This window comes from Rhinolophus sinicus, linkage group LG10 (assembly GCF_036562045.2).
Source record: "Rhinolophus sinicus isolate RSC01 linkage group LG10, ASM3656204v1, whole genome shotgun sequence".
Lineage (NCBI taxonomy): Eukaryota > Metazoa > Chordata > Mammalia > Chiroptera > Rhinolophidae > Rhinolophus > Rhinolophus sinicus.
In genome coordinates this window covers 110834473-110852493 of record NC_133759.1, presented here as the reverse complement: position 1 = coordinate 110852493, position 18021 = coordinate 110834473, and the positions used below count along the sequence as shown (strand labels likewise).

The following is an 18021-nucleotide window of genomic DNA, read 5'->3' as shown; positions in this document are numbered from 1 at the left end:
TTTAAATGGTTTCTGGCGGTCAGCGCCGTTTACAAAGAATTCCTGAAACCAGGGAGTAAAGGGTGAATTCGGAAACAGCAAGCACACTTTGGGGAAGAGGGGCAGGTGCTCCAGGAAGGACTTGATTACAGCCTCCCGAGGGTGGAGGGGTCTGTCCCAAGCAGATTAGAGCGCGCTCTGACTCAGCACAAATGGCACCAGCGCTTTGGAGGGGGCACAACTGGGCACCGGAAGAGCCGCGGACTTGTGTCCTGCACACGGCTGACCCCAGGTCACTCAAGGTCGCCGGCCACCCTGGCCAGCACCCCACGAGCCCGCGCGCCAGGGGCGGGGCGGCCTGGGGGCGGGGCCACGCCAAGGGGCGGGGCCGGCGGTGGCGGCTGCTGGGCGGGCGGGCGGTCCATGGGCGGGGCCGGCGACGGTCACGTGTGTACACAGGCCCCGCGCGGCGTGCGCGCCGTGAGCCCCGCCGCGTCCTCCGAGCCCCGAGCTGCCCACCCCGCGGCGACTGCGCCGCCTGTGGCCCAGCGAGCCGGTGAGTGGGCGCCCAACGGGGAGTCGGGGTGGGCCGGGCACACTCCAGGTCTCGGCCAGCGCGGAGAGCCAGCCCGCGGCTGCGGCGTCCCCGTCCGGCGGGCGCTCCGCTCGGACTCTCGGGTCCTTCGGCCCGGCCCTGGCGCTGTCCCCTCGGGGTGGGGGCACTGTCCCCCGTGCGGAGTGCTTCCCTTTGGGGCGGGGGCCGCTGCGCGGCACTGTCCCCTTGTGGGATGGGGGGGCTGTCCCCTGTGCAGGGCACTGTCCCCTTGGGGGCTGAGGGGCGCTGTGGCCGCGCTGAGCCTGGCGGCCAGCCAGGGCCAGGCCGCTGCCCTGCGGTCATTAACCTGTGGAGGGGCAGCTGAGATCCGCTGCCTGTGTAGGAGGCCAGCAGCAGCGCTGCTTCTGTAAGTGTCCTGTGGGGCTGACTGCGTCCTCCTGGGTCACCGTGGTTATAGTTTTCATCCCCTTTCATGATCACAACATTTTTAGTGAGTTCTGCAACTCCGTGTGAATGGAGGTATCAAGTCTGTTGTTAACTCTTGGCCACTTGATAAAAATGTAACCCCCTGGGCAAGGAAGGCTCCTTGAGACCTGAGAGGAAGGCAGTGCTCCCGCTGCTGAACGCCTATTACTTGCAACAAGACACCCAACACCGACTCACTGTCAGACACTGCACTCAGCTCCGGCTCTTCGTCTGGGTGTTCATCTAACCGGTCTTTGCAGTGCTCCGATGTGCGGAACCCCGCGGGGATTTTTGTATTTGAAGTCCAGACAGCGTTCATTCCTCAGGTCTCCCCCTTACCACTGAAGATGGACTCCCTTGAGAGCTCCATTCCCCTTCAAATAACCAGCTCCTTATCTTAACTGAGCAGCAGACGCCTCCTTTCCCCTATCTGAACATCTAGCACAGCCCAGCACTCAGGAAAGCAGCGAGAAACTTCCTTTGCAGCCTCTGCAAATCCAAGACTATGCATAAACGGCTCTGACCCTGTTGCCAGCCTGCTCCTGCATCATGGTGACCAGAGCCTCTCTCGTCCTCACTGGGTCCCACCTCGGCGCCGCTGAGAGTGAAGAGGCACTAGCAGTTACAACCAGGGCATGGTCCTCGCTCCATGGCCACTGCTTAAGGAACTGCTGTAGGGTCCAGCTCTCCAAGCCAGAACCTCTCGTATCTTCCTAAGTGGTGAAGGCCTCCAAAGATAACTGGCTTTTAAAAATCCTGGTTATACTTTGTGGGTGCATACTGTGCCATGTCACAGCTAGGAAGCTGGGCTGAGTGGGGAAGCCCTGAGGTCAGGGCCACACACAGCAGAAGGGTGTTTGGCTAGGGTGCCCGCATCATCCTGCCTCTCCAGTGGGTATGGAAATACCCTGAGGACAGAGGAACACAGCTTGGGGACAGAATGGAAATGTCAACACTGACTTGATGTCCCTGTAACTCTAAAGCCCCTGGTAGGTTGATGACAGAAAGGTAAGTGCATCCATCCGCCTAACATGGGTGCACATGGGGTTTTCCATTACAGTGTTCAAACTGTATCTATTATATAATGAAAAAATAACACATTTGCAAAGATCCCAGCAGGGGAAATGGGCCAGGAAGAAGGACATGCTGCTTTTGTGTGTGTGTGTGTGTGGGGGGGGTCTCCATCTCGCAGCCCCTAGAATGTCATTTGGAATCCTGACCCAAAACTGCTACCTGGCTTTAAGGACCCATCCCAGGGCTGTCTTTGGGGGTGGAGGGGAGTCACGTCCCAGAGGGCTGCTATGTGAGTGCGCATGACAGAACCACTCTCCTTCTTGCTTAAACAGTGCTTCCTAGCGCTTCCCTTGCTGGCTGCTGGCTCCTACGCTCTCGAAGGCTAGAGCCACTTTGCATGGCTCGGCAGCATCAGGCTGCCTCTGTCCGTGGGGTCTCCCGGGCCGAGGACCCCCAAACACCGCTGCGGCGTCGGAGAGGAGAGAGGACAAAGTCAGTCTTCCCTGTCATTCAAGTTGCCAAAATGCGATGCTGCTGAGGAGCCGAGTTTAGTCCCCGGGGAGCCTCCACGTGCAAACAGAACACCTTCGAGTGGCACAGGGTTGGGTGTGCTGTGCGTCCCCAGCAGGCCCACCTTGGGTCCCTTTCCTCCCACACATGCCAGCAGAGTGTGCCCAGAAGCTTCCGGGTTTTGATTAGAGCCCAGCAAACTGAGGAAGCAACTGTTACAAGTAAAAATAACTAGCTGGCTTCTCCCCGCCACCTCCCGGAAAGAACCGGAAAGAACCGGGGTGGTGATAGGATCTGTGGTAAGAGCACACCAGGGTAGGTGGGGAGCCCACATGGGGTGCCAGGCCTGCCCAGAGTCTGAAATGGAGACCTGAGCTATTTGCAGCCCAGCCCTTGAATTTCTGAGGGAGCCTCTTTTTGTTTGTTTTTTTCCGGGTCTGCTGTACCTGGATTGAGCAGTAGCTTCAAACTGAGTTACTCAGGGAACAAAAAAGTCCAAGTAATGAGTGTCCCATGAACAACAGGACACGTGTCCAGTCTTCTTCAGGGAAAGGCGCCCTGCTGCCCATGGGCCAGGCCCAGCTGCCGGTCTCAGTGCCCCACAGCCCTTCCTGAGCCAGCAAACATGCCGCTCCCTTCCATGGAGAGAGGCAGCCCTTTGTTTACACGTCTGAGCCAGGTTGCTGGGCTCACTGTCACCACTCTGCAACTTAGAACCGTAAAAAGCAAACGGCTACACAAATCCAAACAGCCCATCTCTAGATGAACCATTTCTTATCACCCCCCAGGAAGGCATGGCTTTTGTGACAGGAATCTGTGTAGTAAGCTCTCTACACTGAAAGACCTATGAAAGCAGCAGCCTTTCCAGAGTGGCTGGCTCCTACCAGCTGGATGTTAATTGTAGCTAAAGCTTCTGCCCATTATTACAAAGGAAATAAACACTCAGGAGTCCTTTTCAAAGCATTTTGATTGTTCCAGAACATTCATCTCAGGGTGAGTCTCAGCGTGCACAGCAGGTCAATAGGACCCCTGTCCGCCTCACCTCCTGTGCCCACATCCAGGTCTCGGATGTGTCACAGGGCCACCGCTATCTGTCGGGTCCCCAGGAGGCTCTCACACCCTTTGCCCTCCCTTCTACTCACCTCAGTGCATCTCTTCCCAGACAGAGCCAGCCCAGCTGCAGGCCACAAACCCAGAAAAGACCCCTGCAAGCTCTCAGGAGGTGGGAAAGAGAGGGACACTGCTCACCTGGCTGCCTGTCCAGGCTGTGGAGACAGCAGTCAGGGAGGGGCCCCAGGTGCTGACGCCGAAAGGAAACTCACGGCTGAATCAGTCCTGGCTGAGCAGTTGGGGAAGCAAAGAAGGGGACCAGCATGTGCAAACACAGCAGTGAGACGGGCCTCTGCGTGTAACAGTGGCAGGCGCGCTCTGTCGGGCCCTGAATATGGGGACAGAGCTTCCTGATGACAAAGGCCAGGACGCACGCACAAGGTGAGGTTAGAGTCGCTCATGCAGCTCCCTAGGGAAGCATGGCTCCTTGCTGGTTTCTCATTTCTGCTGGCTCTCTGTGTACCTTCTCACACTTGTGTGCGCACACACATGCACACCAGGATTCCCGGGTGGCGGGACCCCTGCGCCTGTGTCACCTCAGCCGTTACTCCCGTTCTGGCTGCTGCTCTGACCATTCCTGGCCTCCTGTTTCCATGGAGATCATAATTTCCTTTAGTTCTGGGTTTTAGCGAAGTTCATTTGAGTTGCCTATAGACATGCACTTGTGCCAGGCTGGTTTATGCCATTTGGGGCTCTTTCTAGAAAGGCATAGGAAGAAAGACTCCAAGGCTGGCCTCAGAGTACTGCTAACAGCCAGCCTGCAGGTGTGTGGCCCTTGCCAGCAACCAGTGAAGACAAGAGGCTGCAGAGCGTCCGTTGTGGAGAGGAGTCCCAAATGTCGTACGTTAGGAAGTGGAAAGGACTGAGGCCCGAGCTCGTTCCCTCGCCCACTCCCCATTCTGGTGACAGCTGTGAATTTGGGTGAGGGCTGCACTTATGGTCCAGCTGAGTGCAACATCAGGACGGTCCCTGTAGTGTAGTGACCCGAGCCGAGCCAACTGCAGACTGGAAGCGAAGCCTCTGGGGTCTGACAGTGGGGTACTCAGCGTGTGCCTTCTCCAGAGGGCGTCCTCTCCCCGTGAGATCTTACACTTGGCTGTACCAGGGCTTGTATCCTCACCCCTCCTTGCCCTGGTTTCCTCTTCTTCCTCTGTGTTCATTCATAGGACCCTTAGATCAAGTTCACACCACAGTCTCCTCTGCGTGGAAGGTCTGGGAAGGACCTCATTGTCCCAACACCAGGGACTGGCCAGGCCACCCTCTGTGCTCTGCATGCTGCATTTACTGAATCCTCCCAACAGTCTCATGAAGATTGTCCTAACCTGGGGAAACTGAGGCAGTAAGTTACCTGCCTCACCAAAGCCGTGAGTCTGGGGGCTTGTCTGTCCCAGAGTCTGGCTCCAGAGCCCGAACTCTTTTTTTTTCTTTTTTTTAATGTTTTTTCCTTTTTAAGTTTTATTAAATTTACTGGGGTGACATTAGTTAACAAAATTATATAGGTTTCAAGTGGACATTTCTATAATACATCATCTACATATCACGTTGTGTGTTCACCACCCAGAGTCAGTTCTCCTTCTATCACCTTATATTTGACCCCCTTTACCCTCATCTACCACCCACTTCCCCCCTTACCCTCTGGTAACCACTAAACTGTTGTCTGTGTCTATGAGTTTTGCTTGTTTGTGTGTTTGTCTTGTTCCTTTGTTGCTTTCAGTTTTATATCCCACATATCAGTGAGGTCACATGGTTCTCGACTTTTTCTGTCTGACTTATTTCACTTAGCATAATAATCCCAAGATCCATCCATGTTGTCGCAAATGGCAGTATTTCACCTTTCTTATGACCGAGTAGTATTCCGTCGTGTATATATAGTACATCTTCTTTATCTAATCCTCTCTTAAAGGACACTTTGGTCATTTCCATGTCCTGGCCATTGTAAATAATGCTTCACTGAACATAGGGGTACATATATCTTTACAGATAAATGTTTTCAGATTTTTTGGGTAGATACCCAGGAGAGGGATTGCTGGGTCATATGGTAATTCTATTCGTAATTTTTTGAGGAACCTCCACACTGCCTTCCATAACGGCTGCACCAGGCTGCATTCCCACAAACAATGTATGAGGGTTCCTTTTTCTCCACAGCCTCTCCAACACTTGTTACTATTTGTCTTGTTGATGATAGCCATTCTGACTGGGGTGAGGTGATATCTCATTGTGGATTTTATTTGCATTTCTCTGATGATTAGTGATGTTGAGAATTTTTTCATATATCTGTTGGCCATCTGCATGTCTTGGGAGAAGTGTTTGTTCAAGTTCTCTGCCCATTTTTTAACTGGGTTATTTGCTTTTTGTTGTTGAGTTGTATGAGTTCTTTATATACTTTGGATATTAGCCCCTGTCGGAGGTGTTGTTTGCAAATATCTTCTCCCATTCGTTTGTTTGCCTCTTTGTTTTGTCGATGGTTTCTTTTGCTGTGGAGAAGCTTTTCAGTTTGCTATGGTCCCATTCATTGATTTTTTTTCTTTTACTTCACTTGCCTTTGAGGTCAAATTCATAATATCCTCTCTAAGGCTGAGGTCCTTAAGTGTAGTACCTATGCTTTCTTCTAGTATCTTATTGTTTCAAGAGTCTGAACTCTTAACCCCGTGGAGACGCCAGGAAATGGAGGAGACCCTCCAGGCGTGGCATTGTTGTGACCAGTTCACTGGCACTGACTGGGTTGTCTGTGGTCCACAGGACATGGTCTTCATAGGAGCAGCCTGTTCTCATGGAGTTCCTTTCAAAGTGCCCTCCTGTGGGGCAGGATGAGTGTGGCCAGGGCTCCAGGCAGTGACAGAATTGGAGCTGCTTTCTTGAAGTAAGAAAGCTATTCAGGACGGGTCGTTTTCACCCACCCTGTTGCAGTGGGGCCCTGTGACATCACACCTAGGCCCCGCTCTCTCCAGGCACAGAGCACCTGTCACTGTCTGTTTCCCTGCATCACCCAGGCCTGCTGGCAGCTGCCAGTTGGCACCCCCACCCCTGTGAAGACAGGGCTGCAGCGTGTATACCGGTGCCACCTGCTGCTGGGGTGGGCAGAGGCGTGGCCTGTGCTGCCAGCTGTCTGGCCAGCTCATCCTTCCTGTGGCCTGGCTCCCCTCAGCAGGCCTCCACTCTAACCCAGGGCCACAGGGCCCTTTCTGCCCCGCATACTGGCTCACTGGTTACCACTGGCGCTGCAGCGTGGGACGAGGCAGTGGGCCCGGCACCTGCCCAGGCCTGTGCTGCTTCTGGGTCTCCGGCTGTCTGATGGGAGACTCCTCATGAGATGGCACACTCCAGGGGCCTGCAGGCACCCACAAGGAAGAAACCAGAGACAAAAAAGACCTGCTCAGGGCCCAGCACAGAGCAGGAATCACCTGACCTGGGCACGTCTCCACGCATCTCCCAGCCAGCATGACAGCAGCCCCGGGGGGCACTGCCACCAGTGCTGGGCTCGCTCTGCGTTCACCACCGGGGCTCAGGGGTCTGCAGTCAGACCCCTTGGGCACTCCTCCCTCCGGCTTCGCCCACTTGCACATGCCACGCCTGGAGCAGACAGCTCTGCAGTGCTGGCGGGGTGCAGAGAAGCCAGCCTCAGAGCCTCCGACCTGCGGCCGAGGGAGCACGGCCGAGGGAGCACAGCTGACCAGGCGCCGAGTGCCTTCCTGGGCTTGGGAGCATCCTCCTGAGGAGGGCAACCTGGAGGGCCACTTCTCCTTTATGCAGAAGAGCGTTTGTGATGAATGACTGTCACCCAGCGGACGACACACAGGCCCAGGTGAGGAGCCAGGAGAGCAGGCTCTGGCGGACGCGCGGACAGACAGACCAGCACGTGTGCGCCCACTGGCCTCTCAGACCCCCGCAGGCACTCACCAGGTCTGCCCTGCCCTGTTGGAGGGGCTGCTGGATTCCCACACCCTTCTGACAGACTGGCCTGAGGTCACCACCGCGCCCCCCTTCCCCACCACCACAGAGGCCCGGATGGCAGTGCACGGCAACAAATGACACAAATGGGACTCTAGCTTTTCTGACATGAAACTCTGGCCTTATTTTCCTCCAAAGGGTAAGGCCGCTGGGGTCCATGAGGGGCCCCCTCCAGCCTGTGGAGGAAATGACCACAGCTCTGTTCCGTTTCAGGGTTCTTACAACCCCCATCGCCCATAAGCAGGGAAGTCTGTGTGCTTCCCCACCCCCTCACAAAGAAGAAACCCCTCCAAACCAGGAGGCCAAGCCAGCCTCAGTCATCGGGGGTGTTGCCTGAGTTGGGGTCCTCTCAGGTTTTCCTGTATGAAAACACCTGTGACCTCTAGCCTCTCCAAGGTCGCCCTCTATGTGATGTGCATGCAGCCAGCTTGGAGGAGGGGAGAAGAGACCCACAGTGAGGAGCAGTGGCTGATGCATGGGGGCTGAAGCACGGGGAAACTCGCCTGACTGACCGATCAACCGACCGAACAACCGCCCGCCAACCGGTCGGGGAGTCTGCTGCGCGCAGACGGGGCCGGGGCCCAGCACCCTCCTGACGTGAGCTGCTCTCCCTGCTTCCACCGGGCTGGCCTCCTGCCTGCTCTCCTCCCTCCCGTCCACTGCTGGCCCACAGGCCTGGAACCACCTGCCCAAAGCTGTAAAGGCCTCTCCATCCCATTTGCACTAGACTGGTCAAGCCTGTTCCACCCCAGCCACGCCTGGAGCGGGAAAGGAGCGGGCGCTGCCAAGGCCAGCCCAGTCCTTACAGTATGGAGGTTTTCTTCTCTTTGAGTGGGGTTAGGAAATAAAACAAACAAAACCCCTCAAAACGAGAGATCATTCACGAATCATCTTATAGGAGAAACAGTCAAAGAATAACTGGAACCGTCTTGGACAACCCCAGGCATGTGGGAGGCCCTGGCCCGAGGGGCCGCCTCCCTCTCCTTCCCCTGCCAGATGCCCAGCGCCTGACACAGCAGGCCAGCCTCAGCGTGCAGGACGCCTGCAGCCGCTCCCCGGCCCAGGGCCACATCCCGCCCGAGCAGATGGTCGGGCTCAGCAGTGCGGCGGCTGGCACAGGCCAGGTGTGCCCCCACCCCAAGGGCCAAGGCTGACGTGCAGTCCCAGCTCGCTGAAGAGCACACTGCAGAGGAAGCAACCACGGGCCTCACTAGGACAGGACCCCAAGGAGGAGGGCTCGGCCTCCCCGTGGAGATGGAGGTGTGGGGCAGGGAGGACAGCAAGTCTGGGCTTGTTTGCTGTGGGGAGACCCCAAGTCAGCACACTGGCACTTCCTGTGTTCCTGGGTCCCAGTGGAGTGAGGTCAGGAAGGGGCTCCAGCTCGGAGACAGAGCCAGCACCCAGCTGAGGGGAGACAGCAGCCTGGCAGGAGTGGGGGTCCATGGGGATGAGCAAGGGCGGGGGGAGCCGGGCTGAGAGCGGGAGCACACGGTGGGCTCCAGGGCGGTCCTGGAGAGGCAGGAGGACAGGCTGGCCACTGCTGGTGCCTGGTCTGACGCAGGGGCGTGGACGGGCTGTCGCTGTGGGCACTGGGAGGGCACTGCAAGTGGGTGCCAGCTTCGAAAGAACTGGGGAGCGGCAGTGATGAGAAGGGGGAAGGTGGCCAAACCAGCCAGCGAGTCTGGAGGCGGCTTGGCAGAGGCCCAGCGTGGAAGGCAGGGGCACAGGGAGTGAGCAGCCCGGACGCTGTTCGGGTGGGAGGAAGACGGGCAGGACCAGGAGGCGGGGGGCTTGCTCGGGTAGCAGTGCAGTGCCCTGGGGGGGAGGGGGCCGGCTCTGAGCCGAGGTGTGTGGACAGTTCGAGATGGGGTGTGATGACTGACGGGCCTGTTCCCAAGGCCAGGCTGAACAAGAGCCCACTGGGGTCCTCACTGACCCCGACCCCCTTCAGCTGAGGGCCACCGCAGGTGACGGTGAAAATGTGGCTGCTTTGTAGATGATGGCTGGCAGAGCAGGGCGTGCTCCGAGCACCGGCCCTTGGAGGTACTCACCAGGAAGAGCCCTAGGTGGATCGGGCTGCCTTCCCTCCACTGTCCTGTCTCTGGGGACAGAGAAGCACAGAGGGCCCTTCCTGGAATCCACCTCTGCACCCCAAGTTCCTCTTTCTCAGGAAGGAAATGCACAGAGCCTGCCTTGCAAGGCTGGTGCCAGAGGGCGGGAGTCACACCATTGTTGTCAGGCCCTCCCTCTTCCCAGATGGCCCACACGGGAAGTCTCTGCTCCCTGTTCCTAGACTCACAAAACAGAGCTCACAGAGGGAAGTGAGGCGACTGAGGAAACAGGAGGGCAGGCAGCCCAGCTTCGGCCTCTGCCTGGGCCCTCTGCAGCCCGGGGAGCTGCCTGGAGGCCCACTCGGGTCAGAGGGGTCTCCTTCCTGCACTGCCACCCTCCGACCTCACATGGGTAAGGGTGAAGGTTGCCCACTGCAGAATGCCAGACCCCTGCATGTACTAGAGAGCTCTGACACCTGGAGACATGGGGTACCCCTGCGAAGAACACCAGAACAGAAAGCAACGTGTGTCATTTTTAGACTGAAAGTGAATGAAACCGGTATCTTTTAGCTTGTAATCTGCATTTGAAATCATCCTCATAACTGATCTGTAAGAAAACTGCACCCAGACGCCACCTCTAGCTCACAGGATAAGGTTTACAAATTCTGTTTTTCAAGCTGCCAGTAACACTCAGGAGCATCTCTGACCAAAAACCCAGCACGGACAGTCACCGCCTCCCATCCCGCAAGTGCTACGCCAGGGCCACAAGGCCTGTGAGCGCACGAAGGAAATTCTCAGCTTTGATTCCACGTGACGACTTCCCGAACACTGAGCCAGTCTGAGCCCAGTGCCAGCCCCTCATGGCCGGGGCGCCACGGCGACGGACAGGTGAGCGCGCAACTCCATCTGCTGGTGGAGCGTGGTTCCTGGGCGTCCTGGGCGCGCGGCTCCGTTCATCCACGTTCTGGCCTGGACTTCAGTTCTGAGCTGCCCTGGGCCTCCACGTTTTTGTGCTCCTGCCCGAGTGCAAGCACTGGGCTCCTCTCTGTGGCACAGGCCCCGTGAGGCCCAACCGTCATCCTTAGTTCCCGCTGACAGATGTCTGCTGGTTTATGTCCTCGAGGGAAAAGGAGCCTGTCATTGAACGTGCCCTCACGTGGGCCTGGGCCCTGGGCCCTGGGCCGAGCTCAGCCTGAGCACCGAGCTGCCCTTCCAGGCACAGCTCCTCATTCCTTGAAACTGGCTGTAAGCAGAGATGGGGAGGGGCCGCCACGCCTGCCAAGGGAGGCAGGAGCTGTGTGAGTAATTTACTGGGGAAAAACAAGGGGTGCGTTTCCACACTGGGCCCCGGCTCACTCGCACACATGCACTCACACGTGCCAGGAAGCTCATGTCCACGGCTGTCTGACAGCACACGGGCCCTCTCTGCTGCAGTCATTACTGACGGGGTCTGCGGTCCAGGCACAGGACATGTGGGACACGGAATAAAGGTGAGGGGTGGTGGCTTGGTGCAGCTCTAGCCTGCTGAGAAGTTGGGGAGGCGCTGGGCAGAGGCAGACCGTCGGAAGGGGTGCCACTTGCCCCATCTGAGCTGGTGAGCCGAAAGGGAGGGTAATGGGAGGGGGGGACTGAGTGGGACAGGTCGTAGGACGGTGAGTGTGTCTTCCTGCGCCATGGTCTCAGGCAGCAGGTGGAGTTCGTGCCTTCTGCTGGCAAATGCCCCCAATGCCACGGCGCCTGTCCCAGTGGTAGCAGAGGCCCCTTCCGTTTCAGGGGCTGCAGCCTCTACCTTCTGTCCCCAGAGGGGGAGGGAGGTTGGCAGCGAGAATCGGTGGGAACTTCCCAAGCAGTGGGGGTTTGGCCATGGGCTGGTCACAGCATGGACAGGCCACTCTGGGGTGACAGATGTCCCCAGTGGCCACAAGAATACAGTGTTTCCTGGGGACTTAAGGCCAGTGACGTCTGGTGAACAAGCCCCACAACCATGGGCTCCCGCGGCTCAGTGGGCAGGAGCCCCGAGATGGAGGAGGACCAAGCACATGAAAAGAAACATCGGCCGCCGCTCCGAGGCGTTCCAGGAGGAGACACCAAACTGGACCCTCCCCTCCTCCCCCCTGCAGCTCATTGAAAAACCAAAACTCCGCGCAGGAACTATGCCAGGTGGCGCTCGCTCTGGGAGCACCGCCTGCCTGGCACACCTTCTCCTCTGGAATCCAGCCCCACAGGCTGAGGAGCACTGGCCAGATCTAAGGAACTGTGTCCTTGCTGTGGAGGAGACACTTCTCCTGAAGTGACGTCACCGGCACGTGTGGCAGCCCGGCACCGTCATTACCCCCGACGCCCATCAGCTCAGGTGCTGGGTGGCACTCATTGCACTCGGTGTTCCTCCCATCTGCCCCCGAACAGAATTCACCCCCCTGGTGGTCGGATGTGGGGGACACTGGCAGATGCACTCCAGTTGGGGGTGCTGCCCCCCATTGCTTTCATCACCCCCCCAGGCCCGTGGTGGCAGGCCGTCCCTCCTCACTCATGCCTGCGGCCCCAGCACGCACGGTGGCAGGACATGGCGGGCAGTGCGAAAGGTTTGTGGGCGTGCATGACCCACTAGACTGTCCATAGGCCAGAACCTTTCCTCCGTGTCACCACGTTTGGTCCCTGCGCAGCCGATCCCTGGGGCGGAGCCAGTGCCCACATGGGCAGGGCTGGCTCTTGCTGTGGCCTGAGCTTGTGAAAGACGTCTGCTTTCTGAGAGGATCTCTTCGTCTGTGGGCAGGAGATGTGCTTGGGCCAGACTACATTTTGAATGTAAGGTTTTTCTCCAAAGACAGTGACAGCTCTGTTCTTTCTTTGTATCTTGGCCCCACCTGCCAATTCTCACTGATTCTTAATGCCGAGCTGTGCACCCAGGCCTCCCACCTGCTGGAACGGACAGGCCAGCCTGTCCCAGTCCGTCTGTGTGCAGCCTGTGAGGCAGGAAGGCCCGGGGCCAACGCCCACTCCCGTCCACCCCTCTCCATGCGGCAGCTTGGCAGGCTCACAGGCACTGTCCACCCCAGGAAGTCCCAGGTTCACCGAGGGTTTTCAGCAGTTTCCACCTGAGCGTCCCGGGCCGTGCCAGGACACACACACACACACACACAGCCAGGCTCCCTCTGAGGTCTCCAACCCCATGTGCCAGGCATCTCCCCAGAAGCAGTGGGGTCCACAGCTGCCCTGGCTTAGCACCTCCTGCTCTGTCGGCTCAGCTCAAGGCACACTGCAGGTCATGTACACCAGCGCTTGTGCGCCTGGTCACATATCTGCTGACACGTGTGCCCCCGGTGCCACCCAGGTGCCCTGAGACAGGGTGGGTTTCTGACCACCAGGCACAGGTGGGAGGGTGAGGCAGAGGGGCTGTACGATTCCCACGTACATGGCACACGGCACACCGAGAAGGGCCGAACTGATGCCAGAAGGCAGGGCTGTGTCCTCATTGGCAAAAAGGCTGCAGAGGGGCCCGTGAGGCAGAGCGCCAGGCAGTGAGTGGGCAGTCAGGCCTCAGGCCCGCCCCTGCCTTCACTGCAGGCCTTTCCTGACCTCAGCTGATCCACCACCTGTCACCACAAGGCCTGTGACAGCACGTGCGCCGCGGCCCCTGGTGTCCTGCAGAGGCTGTGTGGGCTGATGCGCCAGCGGCCCTGTGGCTCTGTGTCTTTTTAGTCCCACTTTTCAGGAACAAGGCTGAGAGGGAGGGCAGGTGGGCAGATGTGCTGCAAGCCACAGCCTGTGCGCCGAGCTGGCAGGATGAGGCCCCGGGCAGCAGGGGCCCTGCAGAGTGTCCCTGAAGCCCCCGAACTGTGCCAGCCACTGCTGAGGAGGGCGAGCAGGTGGGGCATCTGGCCCGGACAGGACACAGCTTCCCCAGAGTAGCCCCAGGTGTCTCTTGGAAACGTGTTAGGGACACATGCCGTGGTCACTAGGATTATGGCAGCACCGCGACCTTCCTGGTGTGACAGCCCAGCTCGGGACTGAGATGGGCATCTCACGATGGTAACGTCACTTTCACAGGAAACACTTGGGACAGAATTTCCTTTTAGGCTCCGGCTGTTCCCGTGCGCATTTTAGGCTTTTCCTGTGCCCTCTGCCTTTTTGAGGGTTGCAGGCCTGGGGCTTGGGCTCGAGCAAACAACTCACCTGCCACTGCTTTCCCACAGCCCAGCCAGCCGGCGCCATGTGGCCCTGCGGCCTGCCCAACGGCACAGGCAGGGGCGAGGACCCACCGCTCTGCCAGCCCTTCCACCTGGTCCTGTCCGTGTGCTCCCTGCTCTACCTGGCGGTCGGCGTCCCGGTCGGCCTGGCCTACAACGCGCTGCTGGTGCTGGCCAACCTGCAGGACCAGAGCAGCATGACCATGCCCGATGTGTACTTCGTGAACATGGCTGTGGCCGGCCTGGTGCTCAGCGCCCTGGCGCCCGCGTACCTGCTGGGCCCCAGCGCCTCGGGCTGGGCGCTGTGGGGCTTCGGCAGCGAGCTGCACGTCACGCTGCTGGTGCTGTTCAACGTGTGCTCCCTGGTGACCATGTACTCCACGGCCCTGCTCAGCCTGGACTACTACATCGAGCGGGCCCTGCCGCGCACCTACATGGCCAGCGTCTACAACACCAGGCACGTGTGCGGCTTCGTGTGGGGCGGCGCCCTGCTCACCAGCTTCTCCTCCCTGCTCTTCTACGTGTGCAGCCACGTGGCTGCCAGGGTGGTGGAGTGCACCCAGCTGCGCCACACGCAGGCTGCCGATGCCATCGTGGTGGTCGTCGGGTACCTGGTGCCCGGCCTGGCCGTGCTGCATGCCCTCGTGCTCATCTCCCGGGTGCAGAAGGAGGACACGCCCCTGGACCGCGACTCAGGGCGGCTGGACCCCTCGGTGCACAGGCTCCTAGTGGCCACCGTGTGCACGCAGTTTGGGCTCTGGACGCCCCACTACCTGACGCTCCTGGGGCACACGGTCCTGGCCCTGCGGGGGAGGCCCGTGGACGGGCAGCAGCTGGGGGTGCTGCTGTTCGCCAAGGACGTGTCCCGGTTCCTGGCCTTCTCCAGCAGCTCCGTGACACCGCTGCTCTACCGCTGCATCGACAGGAGCTTCCCCGGCAAACTGCGGCGCCTCATAAAGAAAGTGCGCTGTGGGCGCCGGAGCTGCTCCACAGACCAGGCGGGGCTACAGCAGGTGCTGGCCTAGGCGCTAGTCGGGGCTGGCAGTGCCCACCGCGGGGCCAGCGGTGGAGGCGGCCCTAACACGCCCTGGAGGCCCTGCGCACAGCGACCGAACCCAAGCCTGTCGCTCCCTCCCTCCTGGGGCTCACGTCCTGGAAAGGTGGTGACTGATGTCTCAACTGGATGCATAGCACTTTGTCACCGCACGCCCTCACCCTCGTCCCCAGAAGGAGACGCACTGAGGCAAGAAGGAAGAGCAGCATAGGCGTGTTCCCTACATGTCTCTGTGTTTGTCCCAAAAGCCCACACTGGGCCAGGCCACTGGTGCCGGGTGAAGATGAGCTGCCGTCCCGGGGCTCACGGGCCCCGGAGGCGCGTGCGCCCTCCCACATGCACCCCTGCAGGTCTGCGCCCTCAGCCTCCTTACTGCAGCTCCCGGAGGGGCCTTTCCAAATGGAGTGATGGAAATCAAGCCAGTATTTATGCTGTTTGTGTAGTTCAATTACTTCATTCTCCCCTCGTTTATTTGTTTATAAAACATGTTTGAAAGAAAAGTCAGAGTATTAAAATGAAGGAGACAGTGTGAATGAAGAACACACACGCCCACAGGGTGGTTGCCTGGGCTACTGAAGGGCCCCTTGCCACGCGCGGCTGGGTGTGTCATGCGCAGGGTGGCCAAGTATTCCACAAGGGAAGGAAGAGTCGGTGCACTGGTTTCAGGCAGGGACACTTAGTGGCACTGAGGCTCTGCCCTGACCCGCCAGGTGTCCCTTAAACCTGTGCCGCCTCAGGTGACAGCACCGACTTTCCACTGTGGGTCTGTCCTACACCAGCTCCCCACAGTGTGCACAAAACTGAAGAAAAGCGCTGCTAGGATTTCTAACCTGATCCAACAGCTGCCAGTTGCCTGCCCACGGGAGACCCCTGAAGACTGAACGCCGTCTGCCTCCTGGTCTGGGCTGGCACCACAGACGTGACCAGCTCCCAAGCACGGACGCGATCCCCACCTTCGTGTGTCAGGTCCTGCTTAATTTACGTGAAGGGTGACCCAAGGCTGCCTACTTACTAAAGGTCACTGCACGTGTGGGCAGCTCAGCGCAGGTTCCCCACACCCCTCCCCCTCCCGCACACCCTGTACCCCAAGTCCTTATGATTACAATATACAGGCCACAGCCCTCTGATCCCAATTTTGAAACACCAAAAGCCCCAAACTCAGACATTTTTTGTCTGCAGCAAAATGGTCGCACACCCTGACCCGAGGTGGGACCAGAACACCTTTCTGAGGAAGATCGGTGCGGTGATGGGTCTGCCCCAGCCCCACCCATGCCAGCAAGGGTCCACCTGGGCGCCAGGAGCAAGCCTCCACCCTCCCCTTCCCTCCGAGGACACCTGTGCTGCTGACCCCACGAGCCCCGAGACCCCCTTTGCATCTGACACCTGCTCGTGACCTTCTTGTGCTGAGTTCATCCTGGATGAGTCTGGAATGACCTGCCCTTCTTACTCCCCCAGAACGTCTGGTCCCCAGGACTTTCGCCACGTCACCAAAAAATGGACAGAATCTGAGTTACTCAGAGGGGAACGAGGAGCTCTTTGGAAGAAGCTAAGGCAGAGTGTGAGCTCAGTTGTTATTTTTTATTAACCAATCACTATGTTTCTTCGAATGAGTTTGCAAGATGCCAGGATACAAGCTTTTCCACTTTAGGTTCCAAGGTCACTAATTCTGCTACTAGTCCTTCTTGACTATTATAATTTTTAAATTGATCTTATTTCTGTTAATCCACAAAAACTCAGCTACCTTGCTAAGCTTCATTAAGATTCCAAAAGGTGAGTTTGACCTTGAGTTTACTTCCTGCAGGTTATAAAATTTACTTTGGGAAACTGGGTCTATTGCTAGTTGTGGCAGATATGTCAAGAAACCAAACACTGATTCTTTACAAAAAGTACTTGACAAAGTATAAACCAGGAAACAATTACTAAGAAGTCAAATTACACGTCAAGTTCTCGAGTGTCAAACTACTCAGGAGATCTGGGCTCTCTCATCTCGTGGTGTCTGCCCCAACGGCTGCACCATCTGCCTGAAGTTCTATATACACGAGAGGAAACCGCTGAAGGAAAACCCCACATATTTGAAGACTATTAAATTATTTGATACTTATTATCTAATTTCTGAATTCTTAAAACGTGTATTTCCAGGGGTATGTGATGTATATCAGCAAACAACACCAAGTGCCATCTAATCGGTATTTCCCCTCATAATATAAATCTCAGCCTCTTTACTTCCTTCTCTGTAGCCCCTCTTTCTACAGTTCTGTCAATCGAACCAGTAGCATCCAGCTGCACACGTGCCCAGACTAGCCATTCTGAGATGGAGACACAGAGGGCGTCTCCAGCACCTGTTGTGTAAGTCGGCCAGAGGCTAGCAAAAGGACAGGCCCTCGGCTCACCAAATGTAATTTAGAAATTACTTACCACACCCTAGTGAGAGCAGACCTGAGGGCATCCTGGTGGTCCTAGCAACTCTACTGTGGCTTCAGGCAAATGCGGGAGCCACCTGGCAGTCGTCGCGCCATCCCGCTGGTCCTCCCGCCATCACACCTATCCTCCCACCTGCTGGTCCTCCCGCCATCACACCTATCCTCCCACCCGCTGGTCCTCCCGCCTGCTGGTCCTCCCGCCTGCTGGTCCTCCCGCCATCACGCTGGTCCTCCCGCCATCACGCTGGTCCTCCCGCCATCCCGCTGGTCCTCCCGCCATCACACCTATCCTCCCACCTGCTGGTCCTCCCGCCATCCCGCAGTCCTCCCGCCTGTCTGCAGGGGGCTGTCTCACCCATGGATAGATAGCATCGCTTTGCACACAGTACTTTGAGAAATGGATGCACAAGTGAACGATCTAGGAATAAGTCAATTGGAACATACCCACTTTACATGAATAAAGCACATGCAGTTGAAAGCACTTCATGATCCTGCCTTATTCTGCTGGCCTCGTACGCACACAGGCGTTTCTGCTGGAGAGCACAGCCCCAGAGTGTGGCGCCCGCCACCTTTCTCACAGTGCAGTCTGCGCGTAGTGAGCAAAGCAGGAGTGAGAGATCTAAATCCCAGCTACCACGGGACTGAAGGTTGTTAATTCGGAGAACCTTCAAGGTGTTTCACTTTCTGTCAGGGAGCCACCCAGCGCAAACCCAGTGGAGACCAGGAG

The 18021-nt window shown here is 57.9% G+C and overlaps 2 protein-coding genes across 8 annotated transcripts in view; one reads left to right on the top strand and one right to left on the bottom strand.

Annotated features, from left to right (window-relative positions):
• The window catches only part of CHLSN (cholesin), a 91860-nt gene that overhangs the window by 24614 nt on the left and 49225 nt on the right, over positions 1-18021 (bottom strand). The gene's annotated exons all lie outside the window — the stretch shown is intronic.
• On the top strand, positions 400-16978 carry GPR146 (G protein-coupled receptor 146). 2 transcript variants are annotated; one of them, XM_074314035.1, is made up of 3 exons: positions 406-535; positions 10311-10521; positions 13827-16978. In XM_074314035.1, exons 2-3 carry the CDS (start codon positions 10494-10496, stop codon positions 14843-14845), a joined length of 1047 nt encoding a protein of 348 aa, XP_074170136.1. In that variant the 5' UTR covers positions 406-535; positions 10311-10493; the 3' UTR covers positions 14846-16978. The 2 variants fall into 2 exon arrangements, with proteins under 2 accessions (XP_019603027.2, XP_074170136.1); XM_019747468.2 differs by lacking the exon at positions 10311-10521 and having other exon boundaries at positions 400-535.